At 37.5% G+C, this 18,450-nt stretch overlaps 1 protein-coding gene across 1 annotated transcript; it reads left to right on the top strand.

Annotated features, from left to right (window-relative positions):
- Positions 1–39: 39 nt before the first annotated feature.
- PSMD13 (proteasome 26S subunit, non-ATPase 13) lies at positions 40–11,619 on the top strand. Its single transcript, XM_081313327.1, has 13 exons — positions 40–258; positions 1,939–2,017; positions 2,839–2,873; positions 2,954–3,009; positions 3,964–4,007; positions 5,207–5,293; positions 6,034–6,205; positions 6,596–6,675; positions 6,756–6,881; positions 8,324–8,386; positions 9,185–9,265; positions 9,599–9,715; positions 10,832–11,619. The coding sequence occupies exons 1-13, from the start codon at positions 164–166 to the stop codon at positions 10,925–10,927; spliced, it is 1,131 nt and encodes a 376-aa protein (XP_081169453.1). The 5' UTR covers positions 40–163; the 3' UTR covers positions 10,928–11,619.
- Positions 11,620–18,450: the final 6,831 nt, after the last annotated feature.

Below are 18,450 nucleotides of genomic sequence, written 5' to 3'. Positions count from 1 at the left end.
AGCGAGGCTACTCTACGCAAAGCCATACGGTACCCGGCATGCTCCGCGTGGAAGGTGCCGGAAGTGAGTGTGCATTTCCGGCGGCGAGAAGGGCCGGTCTCTGTTGCTCTTCGGAGTGAACCGCGGTTTTTTTTTTCCGTGCTGTTCCCCTCCCGGTCCTACCATGAAGGACGTCCCAGCTTTCCTACAGCAGAGCCAGAGTTCTGGGCCTGGTCAGGCCGCCGTATGGCACCGGCTGGAGGAACTTTACAATAAAAAGTGAGTCTGGAGATCGTTTCAGCAAGGGGGTGGGGGAGGGGGGAAGGGAAGCGAGGTAAAGGGGTGCACACGTGCGTTGGAGTCCGGGAGGTGGCGGTCAGGAGTGGGGGGGGGGAGATCTTTGCTAGCTGCGATGGGTTCCTTACTCGGGAAATGCTGAAGGACAATGGTTAAGGCAGGGGTAGGCAACCTCGGCTCTTTTATGACTCGTGGACTTCAACTCCCAGAATTCCTGAGTCAGCTATGCTGACTCAGGAATTCTGGGAGTTGAAGTCCACGAGTCATAAAAGAGCCGAGGTTGCCTACCCCTGGGTTAAGGTATTGAGATGTTGAAGACCTCTTCTGGTAGCCGGCTGTAGTTCCCGACGTTTCATGCAGCTAATAATATTGGTAGCACACACGTTGCTTTCGAATTTAAATATTTATGCTTCAAACCAGGACCCAGATTGTTGGGGGCAATTAAGCTGACTTTGTAATAACGCCGCTTGGGGTGTGTGTGAAAGCCCTAATAAGCGGGCATATACATAGAATGAAGGCTACTGCTAAGCTTGTAAGCCGCCCTGAGTCTTCGGAGAAGGGCGGGATATAAATGGAATTAAAATAATAATAAAAAAAAACATTTCGGTTTTTTAAAGTAACAAGAAAAGAGATTCCAGACATATAAGACTCCATTCTCTCAGAGCAGATTTGCATTTGATGTTCTATTTCCATAGTCCCTGCTACAGTTTTTAATCTGCTCTGCACGGACCATCAGTTCTCAAACATTAGAGAACAAGTGGGAATATTGTTCCATTGGGGGATTAAAAAAAAAGTTTGATGCAACCAACGTATAGGTATCAACAACAAATGATTTGTTTCTCATCATGGCAAGAACAAAGAATCTGTTTTGGTTCTTAATATTTAATTAAATGAGGCATACATTGTGAGAGCCATATTGATGTAGTGGTTAAGGTGCCAGCCTAGAAACAGCGACTGTGAGTTCTAATCCCTCCTCAGGCACAAAACCAACTGGGTGGCCTTGGGCTGTAGGAAACAAGGTAATGGCAAACCATTTATGAAAAATTCTTGCCATGAAACACAGCACTCCCGACAATAGCCAGGAGTCAACATTGAATTGAATATACATGAATACATACATACATAGATGCACCCAGGGCTTTTTTTGTCATAGAACACTCAGAACGGAGTTCCGGCACCTTTTTTGGATGGACCCTTGTAGGGTAGGCAAGGCGGGTTGCATGACATGTGTGAGTTCTGGCACCTTTTTCTTTTACAAAAAAAGCACTGGATGCACCTATCCAGGTTTTGATGGCCTACATACATTATTCTGAAATACTGACATGTCTGTGGATATACTGAAGCTATTCTGTAATGAGACACGCTATTTTGCTCAATGTTGTTTATTAATGATAGCAGCTCTCTGAAAACCTGCTGCCTGATTTTTCTTAATGATGCACTTTTCCTAGGAACTATTCCTGATAAATTTGGTTATTTTCTTATTTTAAGCAAATTTTGTTGGTAGGTTATTTTAAAATCAATGTTATTTAAGTTTTCTCATTCAAACAAATATTTTGAATAATTCCATATGTAATAAGTATTAGAGTGAATTTTCAGTTTGGATATGCTCATGTATAAATTTGTCAATATTGATACTATTTCTTTTGTCTATGTATGTTACAGACTCTGGCACCAACTAACATTGCAGGTTTTGGATTTTGTGCAAGATCCCTGCTTTGCTCAAGGAGATGGTCTTATCAAGGTATATGTCCTAGTATTATTAAATTAGAATGGCTTGTTTAAGAATCATCCTAACAGATGCAAAGGGTTGTTATCTATTTGCAATACACACAGTTTTCAGTTCTGTAATTTATATGTCCAAAGGAACCTCATTTTAGTAATTTGATTTTAATTTTTAGGTTTATAACAGAGGTATTCACATTGGCATGTAATGTCACTGCAATGAAGTAAGGCCCTGAAGAAGTTATATAACAAAAATAAGAAAAAGGTTGTAGTCATTTTGAAAACAAATCTGGTGAAGGATCAAATGGATATATTTTCCTTTGCTACTGGTGAACTTGGTACTCTTCAAATTCTTGAAAGGATACCACAAAACTAGATTCCTGTCTTAGAGAACAAGATTATATCTAACAGGTTTCAGTTAGTTAAAGATACTGATGCAGCATTTAATGATTCATTCTTACATTAAGGGCAAAGCTGTTAAATGCCTGGAGGTAGGGGTGGACTTTCTTACTTGGATGACTTCTAAAATAAATTAGATAGATCACATGAGATACTATCCTTGATTTAATGAAACACTTTAATTTTGTAGGTTTATATTATTGATGAAAAGGCTTTATACTCTTATACCTTTGTAGAACTGGGGCCGAGGAAAGTGATTTGTCACATTCCACACACACACACCCCCGGCAGTCTCCTTATTGTTCATAGAACTGTCACTGCTCTTCCCTTTTTTGTTCAAAAATATCTGTATTGTCACGAAAGTGCTCAGTAGCAATGTTTGTAGTTATTTAATGTGTACATCTGTGTTATTAAAATTTATCTTTTTCTTTTGGCTTACAGCTTTATGAGAACTTTATCAGTGAGTTTGAACACAGGTAAAAAATTTTCACATGGCTAGACTTAAAAAAGCCTAGATTATTTTTCATCGATTCATAATAATTTCTCTTTATTTTAGGGTGAACCCTTTATCCCTTGTAGAAATCATTCTTCATGTGGTACGGCAAATGACAGGTAAACTTCTTTTACTTGTAATTATTTTCCTAAAGACAATGGTTCAGGTAGAAATTTTGAGGCTGAGAATGGTATAAAGTAATAGCAACTCTGTTAGGGAAAACATCTATATATTTAGCCTTTTGTGGTACTTATTAGTACTGAAATATATCAAATACGGTAAAGGAGTATTTGTTTTATATAGACAGCTTCAAATCTAGAATAGCTGTTTTTATCTTAATGCGACTGTTCACATGCTATTTTTGATTATTCCAAAAGTATTCTAAAGTAACATTTTCAAAAAGTTTTCAAAATTGAGTATTTTGCCCAATGATGGTATTAATATGCCAACTAAGTGCTGAATTCTGGAAGTACAGATTGAAAGCGGTTTTTTCTGGACATATTTTCCCTGTGCCATTTGCTCTGCTGAATACCTAATTCTCACACTGCTGTGTAATGGTTATGTATATTTATCCATATAGTGTGACCGCAGTATTATTTATCCTTATTTTCTTCTTCACTCCCCCCTTTTATTGGTATTATTGTTCTGTTGCTTTTCATGAGTGCTTCTGTACTGGAAACAAATCACACTTGGCCAAATAAAGTATTCAAATTGAAAGCTTATTTAATTGCTCATATACTTATAGGATTTTAATCTTTACACTTTAGTGTAGGATGAAATGATACGATATGCAAGAGATCCCACATTTATTTATACCACAGAGAATTACAGTAAAGGGATATGAAAAGCATGCCTGGAGTTCTTTGATATTTATTATATTTTATATGTTTTATATTATATTTCATTGTAAACATTTCATTCTTAAAAGATTAATGTGGAAATTATATGTTTTTATATTAATATGTTTCATTGAACAATATAATTTTTAAAGGGTTAATGCTGGATTGCATGATAGGCATGGCATATATATTTAAAATAATCTCTAATATTGCCTCTGGTTTGCATTTCTTTAGATCCTAATGTTGCTCTTACTTTTCTGGAAAAGACCCGAGAAAAGGTAAGGAAAGAATGTAATAGACAATTGTATATAATTTTGTAATTAATTCAAATATTAGTTTCAGACATTTGCTATACTGGCCAGCCAGTTGACAGATAGGGTGCAAATACTGCAATAATCAATTTAGTACAAAATATAAATTGATAGCAGGTCATGTTTCAGTTAGCTCATGACTTATGCATGCAGTTGCTGTTGGGGCTTTAAACGTTAATTTGCTGTGCGTGCAAACTGGAAAAAAGGAAAGTTCTGTTTGAGGAAAGGTCAAGGAAGAGATTAGTTTTGAAGAACTGTAGCAGAATACAGGAAATTTTGATATAGGTTTATCATTTTTACTCTAACATAGTACAGGTAGTCTTTCCTTAACAACCCTAATTTGGGGCAGAATTTTATTTCATTAAGCAACGTGATTGTTAGTCAAACATCACATGACTGTGCCACTTAGTGACAGAAGTTCTGGTAGCCTTGTTTGTAGTTTTTATGCAAGGAGTGTAGAATTCTCCTGTCCTGCCATACTCCCCTGTGCTTCAGTCCCCCCCATCTGCCCCCCCATTTCTGCCCTTTTATCTGCCCTGCAGTTACCCAGCTGATCTTCATGATCTTTTTCCTCCTGCTGATGAGGTACATATGGCTAAGGCAGTTGCTGGCCCTTTGTGAAGCCAAAAGGGCAGAGACAGGGAGATGTAAGCAACTGTCGTGAAGGCCTTGTGAAGGACTGGCAACTGCCCAGGCCTGGCATGATTTGTCAGCAGCAAGAGGAACACAATGAATGGTGGCAGCAGAGTGCAGGGTAACCAAAAGACATGGATGGGGGAGAGAGAGAGGCAGGTGGGAGGAGCTTGAGCATGTGGGTGGGGCTTCCAGGTGCTTGAATTTTGATTAGGTGACTACAGAGGTGTTGCAACAACCATAATTTCAAGGAATAGTGGTAACTACCATTTGTTCAGCATTACTGTAAATTTGAACAGTTGCCAAACAGTTGTTAAAATGAGAACTAGCTCTATTTCAATAATAAATATAAGCTTTAAAAACTTCAATTGCCTATTTGGACTGGAACCAATTATTCTGTGTGCTTTTTTATAGTAAGAAAATAGATAGGACGGAAGTTAAGATTTAGGACTTTTATTTTGATTTTTTTACTGTTTGATACAGATGACATATACAACAGCTGTTTTGTGATGTGGCATTTATGTTGATTGTAGGTGAAAAGCAGCGATGAAGCTGTGATTCTGTGTAAAACAGCCATTGGTGCTCTAAAATTAAACATTGGTGACCTGCAAGTTACAAAGGTGAGGAGTATTTTATTTGCATGTTCATTGAGTTTTACCTATTGCGTTAAATAGTTACATTTTTAGGTTGCTCACAATTTTTAACCATTTCTCCTTTCCAGTATTCTTGTGCTTATTATTGAATTCTGTGAAAGTACTAAAATCTGATTTAATGAAATTAATGAAACATTGTTAATACAGCTGCTCCTATATATTGTTTCTCCTCTTGTTTATGATTAAACATTACACCTTGGGTGACAGTTTTTAAGAGTGACTCTGGGGATGTGTCTAAGATGTGGGATTATATGAGAGTTTAGGTTGTACATTTCTACTTTATATAAATGAAGTATTTCAATTCAGAGAAATTGATGCAGTTGTTGCCAACAAATGTACAGATACTGTATTACGACCTAATTCTCTCTTAGAGACCAGGCAGTCTTTTGCTTGACTTCAAATATTGTTCACTCATTCTGGCAAATCTTCCTGCCTAATTATACCTAGCCTTCTTCAGGACCATCTAGCTAACCTTATATACTCTAGAGATATGTAAATGCATGTTTATTTGCCGCTCTCCTAAAATAAATGGGTAACCTCAGGCTATATCTGTTAGCGTTCATTGATTCAAGTACTGATAATTTTCCTCTGTACTGATTGAGAGTACTGATTGAGAGATTGCATATATTTCTAAAAGCAGACTTACACTCTTTCCATATATATTATTTAATAAAATTAAGATCTGGAATCCATTTTATTTTCTTTAGGAGACGATTGAAGAAGTTGAGGAAATGTTGAATAACCTTCCTGGAGTAACATCTGTTCACAGCCGCTTCTATGATCTCTCTAGCAAGTATTATCAAACAATTGGGAATCATGCCTCTTACTATAAGGATGCATTAAGGTTCCTGGGCTGCATAGATGTCAAAGACCTGCCAGGTAGTCACCTTTTTTCTTTCCCCAGTGAATGTGTTTGGCAGTGTAGTGCTTGTAAAGGCGTGCCTTAAAAAAGAGCAACTCAGTTCAAGAATTTTTTAATCTTTAAAACTAACACAGATGTAGAAGCACACAGCAAACATCTTAAGGAAAGAACGAGGCAGTTCTATAAATGGAATGGTCACAGACACAGCCTTAGTTTTCAAAAGGGTGGGGAATGCACACTAACACCTGTTTATCTTACACATAAAGTCAGTGTTTCAACTGTAGATTAAAAATAATAGATATGAATTGAATTTAAAATAGCAATTCTGAAGTTGGGGATTCTCCCAGCTACTGAAATGGGAGAGGGAATGTGGGATAGTCACTGAAGTAAAACGTTTTTCTTTTCAGTGGCAGACCAGCAGGAAAGAGCTTTTACTTTAGGCTTGGCAGGACTCTTGGGTGAAGGAGTCTATAACTTCGGGGAACTGGTAAGTAGAGTTATATTAGTTTTAACAGTTGGGTTTTAAAAAAGTTTGCTGTTAATAATCTTATCAATCTCCATCTACAGCTTATGCATCCTGTACTGGAATCTTTGAGGGACACTGACAGACAATGGCTGATTGACACTCTTTACGCCTTCAATAGTGGCAATGTGGAAAAATTCCAAGCATTGAAATCATCGTGGGGCCAACAGGTTAGTGATGGGCATGATCTGATAGCATTTTAGGAAAGCCATGTAAACACCTTTAGATGAATATCATTCATATTTTCTGCACAGATATGAATTCAGAGAGATTAAATCATTGTAATAGTTCTTATGCAAGGTTAGGCTTGTTCAGCTGATTAATAGACACCCCAGGGTTTTACTGCCTGCCTGGGATTGCAAATTGGAGGGGCTGTTAAGCATCTTATAGAACACAATCCATTGCTGAATGTGTTCTGTGAGCAGAACACCATTTGCAAACCCGGATTCACTTAGGATCAGACCTACGTAGTTGTAGAGGCAAAAGGGCCATATAATTGCAGATCACATTCAAATAGCTGGTGAGGTGATCAGCTGTTGGCTACTAGCAGTGCAGCGGCAGCAGTGGTGTTGGCAGTATTCATGAGGCTTGGAGGCCTTGCGGGTGTTTGGCAGCATGTCTCAAGGTGAGGGGGAGGGGGACTTGAAGACCTAAACCAGACATGTCAAACACAAGGCCTGGGGGCCGGATCTGGCCCACGAAGTAGTTTCATGTGGCCCACAAAGCCATCCTGGAAACAGTGAGGGAACAGCCCTCACTGCCTTGGCCCTGGCCCAGAGACCCTCCTTGGCCCTGGCCCAGAGACCCTCCTTGGCCCTGGCCCAGAGACCGTCAGATCTGTCCCACTCCTGCCCAGGCCTCCATAGGCATCCTTGATGCGAACGATGTAGAGCTGGCCATGCCCACCCAGTAGGCCATACGCACTCTAGCCACGCCCACCCTAGCCATACCCCACCCCGGCCCCCTGAGGGCAACCGCAATGCTGATGCGGCCCTCAATGAAATTGAATTTTACACCCCTGACCTAAACAATAACAGCAGATCCTTCCTGATGGCAGTGACATTTTGCGTCAGTGGACTGGTTTTTCAAAAACTGCTGATGGGCTGCGCCAATTGCTTGGCTCTCCGTGTATTGTGCAGGCCTACTTTGTTGTATAGTTTGCTGTATAATGCTTTAGGATGTGTAAGAGTCTTGAGTGTTACACTTTTTGGCTCACTAAAGCAGCTGTGTCTTCCTGGAAAAAGATGCAGCTTTAATGAATGGCAGGTAAGAGCTGGATTTGCTCTCTAGAGAATTTTGTACAACTTGTTCTCTAAAACTGTGCATCCCTAACATCCAGTGCTAAGGACCACCAATAAAATGAGATAAAGATAATTGGCAAAGACTGGTGGAATTCTTTATTTTTCTTGACTTTCCCTTCATAAGGAGATCTATTTTAATCCATCTTGATAGCTGCATTTAGAAGTTTGGAATGATTTTATAGTGTGCTTGAGAATAGTTTTGAGCACAGAAGCAAAACATATAAAATGCATGATACTTTCCTGTTAGATTTTTTAAAAAATTAAAGAAAATGCAGGTTAGCTTCTTAATGTTTTGGGTTTATGTTTTACAGCCAGACTTGGCTGCAAATGAAACACTTCTGCTGCAAAAAATCCAACTACTGTGTTTAATGGAGGTAAGTCCTGTAACAGATAGAGCACCTTTGCTAGTTATCGGGATAACAGACTCTTTTGGCCAAAGTATTGGTCAAAATCATAGGCCAGCGTTTATATTCATTTTGTTAACTGATATTACTTTTACTTTAATTTGCATCCTCATTGCAGAGGATCATTTTTTTGCATTCTGGAAACTTGCTAGATATTATCACTGAAACATCTTGTTTTTTATTTTTATGAAACTAAATTATGATGCAAAATGAAAGGCTTCTTATCAGGGTGGTTGAAATAAATGGATTTTAAGAACACCAGGTAGTATCTTAGTAATATATTATGCTTACTGTCCTGCCATATACAGTATGTCATTCAATTTGATCTCATTATGTATTCTGTTTAATGTTAAAGGAAAAAAATCCTTTGGTATGTTGGTCTTAATATTTATTTTGTTCAAAAATATTAGACCAGAAAACAGCATAAAGGAAGCCACTATATGAAATATTCTCATATGGATTGATAATATTTAATAATTAAATGTTAGTCACAAACTGCTTAATATCAATTAGCTTTAGTTTTTATTTGAAAACATGCTTTGAGATTGCTGGGGTTTTGGGAATCACTGCAAATTTTATATAGTTCCCATTTATAATGCCAAGATACTACTTTTTCGTAAAGTTTCTGTCAAAAACCTAGAGTGCTTTACAGTCAATAACTTCTTGTATTGAGGTCAGCAAAGATGAGACAAAAATAATTTGTGCAGTGGGCATGTTATTTTTTAAAGTCCATATTAGTTTTAATCCTATAGCTTTTCTTGGCTACAGATGACCTTCACCAGACCAGCTAATCACAGACAACTTACTTTTGAAGAAATTGCTAGAAGTGCCAAAGTCACTATAAATGAGGTGAGTTGCTTTTGGAAGTAACCTCAGTGGTAACCATATGATCTGGTCTGATGAGCAGTTTATTTATTTGCTTTATATACCATGTTTTTACTCACTTGAATAGAGAGCAATCCACTCTTTAATGTAACATTTTTATTTCAAGTCATTTTTATTGAAGCTGCTCCGTTTAAGCTTTTGAGCAAGACGGTAACGAACTCCTAAGCTCTATGTATTTTCTGTATTTGTTTGCTATTTCACCTTTAGTTGTAGCATGTATTCAGTAAGTTGTGACCTGGGACGTACTGGATACGACTTCGAAAGACAGTAAAGACACCACTTTCTTTTCTTGTGCAGGTGGAGCTGCTAGTGATGAAAGCACTCTCAGTAGGCTTGGTGAAAGGCAGTATTGATGAAGTGGATAAAAAGGTTCACATGACATGGGTTCAACCACGCGTGTTGGATTTACAACAGGTAACCTGTCCTCATGCAGTCCCTCACAGAGATTCTGTTTTAGAACTATAGGAGATAGTTTTATGGTGGAAAATAGCGTAGGCTGTTGGCAGAGGGTTTCATTTGTTTAGCCATCACATTTTATATGTATATACACACACACACACACATCAGTTTTAGAATGTAGAAGTCTTACTTTTTTTGTAGTGAGCAGCAGGAATCACATTAATTCTAATTGCCAGCATGTCTACTTCTAGCCACACTTTTCAGTCATATAATATGCTGCTACCAAGGCAAATGGAAGCAGTAAGACATTCTTGTAAAACTGATTTGGAGTTGAGACAAAAAAAGAAGTATGCTTTCTCCAGTAATTCAGGGTGTTTGGGAAGTTTTTGTTCAGAATTGGAAGCAAATTTCTCATAGCAGTCTGGATTAAATGAATGCTACAATTTAGAGGGCATCAGAGTGAACTTTCTGAAGCTGCCTGTGCTCCACATCTACTGTCCCTTTGAGGTCTTACACAAGCTATAGCTTTCCATCCATGGACCTCATCCTCCCTCTTATTGGTTGCCGCATATCACATGTGGATGATCCAGCCATCCACTGCAGCACTGTAGCAAAAGTTGGGGCACCTAGCTGTTGTCAGTATTTGAAAGCCTCAAAATAAACTATCTGAAACAAATGCCCTGTTAGTTTCAAGAAATTTTCAACCTCTCAACTAGGTGGTTGATAAAGGATCTATTAAGCAGGTGGAATGTTTCAAATAAGTATTGGCTTATATTACCAAAATCTAATTGGGTATGGAAAGGAGGTGGGTGGGCTGGCTCTTTTTGAAATGTGCCCAGCTAGGTTTTGGGTGTGGCATCTGCTGAGATTTCGGGACACGGGTGGAGGTGTGACAGCTGTCATCTGGGAGTCTCGAGGTTTTCAGGGGTACAGCTCTACAGGTTGCCAAATGTGAGAGCTAGGAGAGCCTTTACATAGCTTGTTGTGCCGATTGCACATTGTCTGCAAACTGGATCCGCTTAGAATACTCTGTTAGTATTTTGCTAGAAAATTTTCTGATACGGCAATTGTGTCTCAGTTTTTCTCATTTGTGTCTTAGTTTCTAATACGATTCTTGACTTGTTTTTTTAGATAAAGGGTATGAAAGACCGTCTGGAGTTCTGGTGCACAGATGTGAAGAACATGGAAATGTTGGTGGAACACCAAGCCCATGATGTTCTAACATAGAGGACTTTGCACTGGCTGAGGAAATTCCTTGTACTGTTGCTGAAACTGGCAGTGCCCTGTGACCACTGACTCTGTACTAAATGCTATTAAGGGGGGGGGGAGGAATGGGGAAAACATTTTGTCATGCTTGTACAGAGATTTAAGTGGCATTTGCTGTGTGACCCTTTGGTGCTTGGAGTCAGGAAATCCTTCCTATGCACTAACATTTGAGTGGTGTATTCTTTGGGAGCATTCATCCAGTTGTCACCAAAATGGGGTTTGGTATTCCATAATGGTGAATTTGTCTTGCTGCGAGTTTCCAGTGGAGAATGCTAGGCGCTACATATGTCACAGGGGTGCAGGTTATTAGCTCCACAGGACAGCAGCAAGACCTCCATTTTGCACTTATTGTGCAAGAAGGTAAAGCTATCTTCAACCATTGTCAGGCATTTCTCAAGGGTGGCAGAAAGTACGATCTTTTTCCTGGAAGCTTAAAGGTAACAAAACTGGGAACACACAGTTTTCCCCATTGCCTTCCCATATTTTGCAATAAAGGAAATTGCTCAGTACCATCGTGAGTTTTCTGAGAATAAAGTCATAAATTTTGTGGATTTGTTTTTATACTTTTTCTTTGGGTTTGCTCGCCTTTTACAATATTTTATCCTGGAGTATGATGCAGTAAAACAACTGCTGGAATAAATGTCTCTGCCGTCCCTCTTGTGCATTTTTATTTATTTTCTTTTACAAGCCGACTTTTGAACTGAGTATTTTCAAGAGATCCAAGATGATGTTTAATGATGTAGAAATAGTTTTTAAAAGATTCTGATCATGAATGAAATCAGTGCTGCTGATATAATTTCTGGTATTTTTTCCCCCAACTTTAATGGATGAGCAAGGAAAGTTTATACTGTAGCTTCCAAAGATACTTGTTTTTATATGCAGTACTTAATTCCAATTTCAAAAGTCCATTGGAGAAAAATCAGCACAGTGGCCATTCGTTTTTTGTTTTTAATGGCATTCATTCATTCATTGGCATCCTTCAGTCTCGAGAGACTATGGTATCGTGCTCTGGAAAGAGGTCCGAAAGCAGCATCTGGTGTGGCTAAAAAGGCCAATTCGAGAGTGGCAGTCCCACACCGAGGGCAGATACAGCCTGTCCCCTGTCCAGCCCCCAGATTTCTCTGGTTCTGCCTCTTTGCCTCAGCCTGCCGCAAAAGTGTCTCTTCGAATTGGAGAAGCCCATGCTGTGTCTTTAGCCTCCAAGCTGAACGATCAGAGGTCAAGGTTTCCAAGCTGTTAATGTCCATTCCCAAGGCCTTTTTAAAAATTTAATTTTAATTAATTTTAATTTTTTAATAGGATAAGCAAAATCATAGTATTAAAATAGCTCCTTGAAAAAGGTACTTGTGAGTTTCTTCTGGAATACAGCTTGACCAATGTACCCATGTGTTCAAGTAATTTTTTTCTGGAAATGAGTAGTGTGCTAATAAGTCTTAAATTGCACATTTGAACATTTTATGACGAAAACAGAAAAAGTGAATGCTGTATTTGAGGCTACATTTATTTTCTCTGTTGTGTCATGATGAGCTGTATTGTTTCTAAAAGTTAACAAAAATTGAATGGTCTGCAAGTGAAAACAGTTAAGTGGTATTTACAACAGCTTATTTACTGGAAGTGCAGAGAAGAGACGAAGGAAACTAAAGGACAATACTATAACATTTGAGCTGTATTAACATAGGTCTTCTAAAATAATTGTGGCAGCATCACAACCTTAATACTTCATTTAACTCATTGCTCTTGTATAGAATGTATGCAAAGATGTCCTAATTATTACACCAATAAATTTCTAATACAGGTAGGTATTCCTTTAGTGACAACTGGGACCACCAACTCCATTGCTAAGTGAAACTGCGACTGCTTATGGTCTTAATTCAGCTTTCCCTTGCCTTACCGATTGAAAGCCATAAATTCAAGGATTGGTAATAAAGTTAATTTGTCACCACTGTTGTAACAGCAGTCCCTAAATGAGGACTACCTGTGATGAGAGCCAGTTTGGTGGTGTTAAAGCACTAAGCTAGAAATAGACTAAATTCTGACACCACTTTTGGCTCAAAGCCAGTTGGGTGACCTATTCTTTCAGTCCTAGAAAAAGGCAACGGCAAACCACTTCTGAAAATTTTGCCAAGAAAAATGCAGTAATTACACACCAAAAAAAAAGCCACTTTGGTGTAGTGGAAAAAGCATTGGGTTAGGAATTAGAAGATTGAATTTTAGTCCTGCTTTAGGTACAAAGTCAATTGGGGAACTTCACAATCATTCAATCCTAGGAAAATGGCAATGGCTGACCACTTTTAAGATTGTTGTCCCCAAAATTGCATCCTAATGGCATTCACTAGGAGGCTCCATCTCCACCCCAAAATCATAAATGTCAGTTGCACTAAATCAAGTGAGTAGTATTGCATATCACTGAGCAGTCTTACTATACTCTACTATATATTAGGTGTTTAAGAGATCAGGCTTAGCTAGTTAAATCAGGCTAACAGCTTTATGTAGATGAAGACTTTCTTTGAAATGATGGATAATTTTGATATGATTGATACTTGGAGATTGAAAAACCCATTGGAGAAAGACTTCACGTTTTTCTCTGACGCAAATAAATCGTGTTCCCGTCTCGATTATATATGGACAACAAGAGATTTGGCCACGAGAATAAACAAATCAGAGATTTGCCCAAAGACTTGTTCTGACCATAATGCTGTGCTGCTGGAATTAAAACTGTTTCTACAGGGTTCGTTTAGATGGAGAATGAATGATGCCTTGCTGAGAAGTGAACAGATTGTTGAGAAGGCCCAAAAAACCATAAGAGACTATTTTGAGATAAATTTGAATACAGAGATAGAAAAAAGGGTCATTTGGGATGCAAGTAAGGTGGTCATGAGAGGTTTTTTGATTCAACAGAATGTAATAAGGAAGAAGGCTCAAAATGAAAAGAAAGATATCATTTTGAACCAACTGAAAGGGAAAGAGAAAAAATTGAGGAGTAATCCAAAGAATCAACAGGTTCAAAAAAATAAAAGCCCTTCAATCACAATCTCTCAGATAATTAATCAAGAAATTGAATGGAAAATAAAAATGATGAAGCAAAGGTCTTTTGAATCGGCAAATAAATGTGGCAAGTTACTAGCTTGGCAGTTGAAAAAGAGACAGAAACAAAGCACAATAACTATGATAACGCAAGAGGAAAAGACTATTGAGAACCCTGCAGAAATTAGGAAATGTTTTCAGAAATATTATAAGCAGCTATACAAGAAAGAAAAAGAGGACTTAATTAAAACAGAACAGTTATTGGACAAATATGGATGGCAGAAAATTCCTGAAGAGAAAAGGACCCTACTCAATTACCAGATCACAAGACAAGAATTGGAAGCAGCAATTAATCAAATGCAAATTGGCAAGGCACCAGGACCTGACGGATTGACAGCAAAATATTATAAAACATTGAAAGACTGGCTGATTCAGCCACTGATGGAAGTATGCAATGAATTACTAGAGGGGGTTAAGGCACCTGAGACCTGGAGAGAAGCATTTATTACGCTGATACCCAAACCAGATACAGACAGAGCTCAAGTAAAGAATTACCGCCCAATCTCCTTGTTAAATGTGGATTACAAAATTTTCGCAAATATCTTGGCTACAAGATTGAAGAAGGTCCTTCAAGATCTTATTCATCATGATCAAGCAGGTTTTTTACCTGGTAGACATATGAAGGACAATATTAGGAATATAGTAGATATTTTGGAAAGGTTAGAGGCCAAAAAGAAGTGTAAGGCTATATTAATGTTTATTGATGCGGAGAAGGCCTTGGACAACATTTCTTGGAGTTTTATGAAGAGGAATTTTGAAAATATGGAGGTTGGGCAGAGTTTTATGAATGGTTTAAACGCAATCTATTCTGAGCAAAAAGCAAAAATCATAGTTAATAATGTGGTGTCAGAGGAAATTAGAATTGAAAAGGGTACCAGGCAAGGGTGCCCACTCTCCCCTCTGTTGTTTATTACGGTTCTGGAAGTCTTGCTGAATATGATAAGGAAAGAGGAAGGTGTGAAAGGGATTGTAGTGGGTTCGAAACAATATAAGCTAAAAGCCTTTGCTGATGATTTGGTGTTAACATTACAAGATCCAGAGACCAGTGCAATTAAAGCACTGGAAATAATACAAGAGTTCGGACATGTTGCAGGTTTTAAATTGAATAAGAGTATAACCAAAGTTTTAGGGAAAAACCTGTCATTAGAGGAAAAAAATAAGTTACAGGAAGCCACTGGTTTGATGTTTGTAAAACAGGTGAAGTATCTGGGTGTAAATATGACAGCAAAAAATTTGAATTTGTATAAAGATAATTATGACAAAATGTGGAATGAAATTAAGAGAGATCTAGATATCTGGACAAATTTGAAATTGTCTTTGATGGGCCGAATCTCAGTTGTTAAGATGAATGTATTGCCAAAAATGTTGTTTCTATTTCAAGTACTTCCAATTATTGAAAAGTTGAATTGTTTTAAAGAATGGCAAAAGGTATTATTGAAATTTATCTGGCAGGGGAAATAACCTAGAATTAAGTTCAAGTTATTAACAGATTCAAAAGATAGAGGGGGCTTCTTCCTGCCACATTTTAAACTTTATTTTGAAGCTGCTGCTTTTTGCTGGTTGAGAGATTGGTTTGTGTTAGAGAATACAGATGTATTAGATTTGGAAGGTTTTGACAATATATTTGGATGGCATGCATATTTATGGTACGATAAGATAAAGGTCCACAAAGGCTTTAAAAATCATATAATTAGAAAGTCATTGATTAATGTGTGGATTAAAGTAAACACCCAGGTGGATTTCGCCACTAGAAGCTAAGACTCAGAAAAGATTAAATATGGAAACCAAGTGGCTGAAATATAAGGATATATTGGTACAAGAAGGAGACCAATTTAAGATAAAAACATATGAGCAGTTGAAAGATAATGTTGATGATTGGTTTCAATATTACCAAATGAATGAAGTGTATAAAATGGATAAAAAAGAGGTTTTCAAATAGAGAAATCCAAATTGGAAACGTTACTGATAGATACAAAATTAAAGAATCTTTCCAAGATGTATAATTTATTGCTGGAGTGGCACACAGAAGATGAACAAGTGAAATCAGTGATGATTGATTGGGCTAATGATGTGGGGCATAACATTATGATGGAGGACTGGGAGAGGATGTGGAAAAAGGGTATTAAGATCACAGCATGTAATGTTTTGAAGGAAAATATGATGAAGATGATGTATAGGTGGTATTTAACACCGGTTAAACTTGCTAAAATTTATCATACATATGATAATAAATGCTGGAAATGTAAAGCTGTAGAAGGAACCTTTTACCACATGTGGTGGACTTGCCCCATAGTAAAAGACTTCTGGGAAAAGATTTATAATGAATTAAAGAAAGTTTTGAAAAATACATTTATTAAGAAACCAGAAGCCTTCTTATTGGGTATAGTCCAGGGGTCAGCAACCTGAAACAGTGAAAGAGCCGCTCGGAACCGGTTCCCTCACAAAAGGAAAAACTGGGAGCCGCAAAAAATGCGTGCGCATGCGCATACATCCGCGCATGGGCAGAACAGGTTTTGACTGAAGAGTGGAGACAAGGCGAGATATGCACCTACCCTGCATATTTGAATTGATTGGTTGAACTTTTTTAGTCCCACTTTTTTTTTTGGACTGCACATGGCAGAGGACTGGGAGCCGCAGGAGACGGATGAAAGAGCCGCATGTGGCTCCGGAGCCGCGGGTTGCAGACCTGTGGTATAGTCGGAAAAGAAATTCCCAAAAAAAATGTTACTTTCTTTCTGTATGCCACAACAGCGGCGAGAATTTTGATAGCTAAGAATTGGAAGACACAAGAAATACCAACGGTGGAAGAATGGCAGATGAAAATGATGGACTATATGGAACTCGCTGAACTGACAGGGAAAATCCGTGACCAGGGAGAAGAGTCGGTGGAAGAAGATTGGAAAAAATTCAAGGATTATTTGAAGAAATATTGCTATACCAACTAGTTTGAAATGGACTTGGAGGTGTTTATAGGTTGTAGTTTTAGAATTTAATGTTTAGTATTAAGGATATTATGAAATAATGATTGTTAAATGATAAGAAATTAAATATACCGTAGGTAGATATTAAATATGATTTAAAATTATGAAATAGATATTGCTAATGAGGATTAACGAAGAGATGCAGATAGGGGGGATTCGAGGAAGTCACCTGAAAATGATTAAAAAGATTAGGAATAATGGAAGTTAAGTATTCTTTTTGTATTTTTGTTGTTGATTGTATTGTTTATGTCATGTCTTGTTTTTAAAATGTATTTTTTTGTTTAAATATGTTTATATAAAACCAATAAAAAATTTTTTTAAAAAAGTTTTATGTAGATGAACATCATGCTCTGCAAAAAGATCACTACATTTAACCAGATTTATTTTTTTCCATAAAATGTAAGATGGATAAGGAATGAATGCCCATCTTTTTTTCTAATCAGAGAGAACAGTTTCCATATAGTGCAGTTAAAGTACTGAACTAGAAGCAGAGAAAACCAGATTTAGCCATAGAAATTCACTGAATGAGTAGGCACATACATAATGAAGTCTGCCTATTTCACAAGATGGGTGGGAAAAAAGAATGCAACTACAGTACCCTTTTGTGCTTAAAAGATGGGATGTAAATCAGGGTGCTTTGCTAATCTGAAATGTTACCTTACTCTGAACAAAAACAACTTGCAGTCATGTATTTTTGAATCTATAAAGACCTATATTCAGAAATTATGCAAGCTTTATTCCCACACAAGTTAGAATGCAAATAAGATATCCCAAAATGGTATTTTTTTAATGTAATCTGATGGAACCTAGCTACAAAACCTAGTGAGTCTTATTTTACAGACAGGCTTTGTATTTTGTTCAACGTCTTTAAAACAAATTATAGCCATTTATATTTTCCATGCCAATCAACATTAAACTTGTTTTCTCTTCAAATCCTTTCATTTAAATGTTTTTACCCCAGCCATTATAGATTTGGCATAATAGGTAATTGATTATCAGGATATCTCAGATTCTTCAAGTGTCAAATTTTCACTATACAGATTTATTTTATTTTATTTATTTTATTAAACTTATATACCACCCTTCTCAAAGATACAGAGCACAAAGGCCTATGGGCTAAATACAGACAGTCAACTTACAATAGTTCATTTCATGACTGTTATGTTTCAGTTACAAGGGCACTGAAAAGTGACTTATCACCATTTTTCACATAACCATTGCAGCATCCTAATGGTCATGTGATCAGAATTCAGACACTTTGCAACTGACTCACATTTATGACCATTGCAGTGTCCCGGGATCATGTGATCACCTGCAAACTTCTGACAAGATTCACTTAACAACCGTGTCACTAATTTTAACAACTGCACTGATTCACTTAACAATTGTGGCAAGAAAGGTCATAGAATGGGGCAAAAT

The sequence above is a fragment of the Vipera berus genome (genome assembly GCF_964194415.1).
Source record: "Vipera berus genome assembly, chromosome: 1".
In the NCBI taxonomy this organism is placed as follows: Eukaryota; Metazoa; Chordata; class Lepidosauria; order Squamata; family Viperidae; genus Vipera; species Vipera berus.
This window is presented reverse-complemented; position numbering and strand designations above follow the sequence as displayed.

Excerpts from the sequence above, each read along its gene's own strand:
- PSMD13 (XM_081313327.1), top strand. The coding sequence starts at position 164 with ATGAAGGACGTCCCAGCTTTCCTACAGCAGAGCCAGAGTTCTGGGCCT. Across the intron at positions 2,874-2,953 it reads ATCAGTGAGTTTGAACACAG|GGTGAACCCTTTATCCCTTG; the intron begins GTAAAAAATTTT and ends TCTTTATTTTAG. Across the intron at positions 4,008-5,206 it reads TGGAAAAGACCCGAGAAAAG|GTGAAAAGCAGCGATGAAGC; the intron begins GTAAGGAAAGAA and ends TGTTGATTGTAG.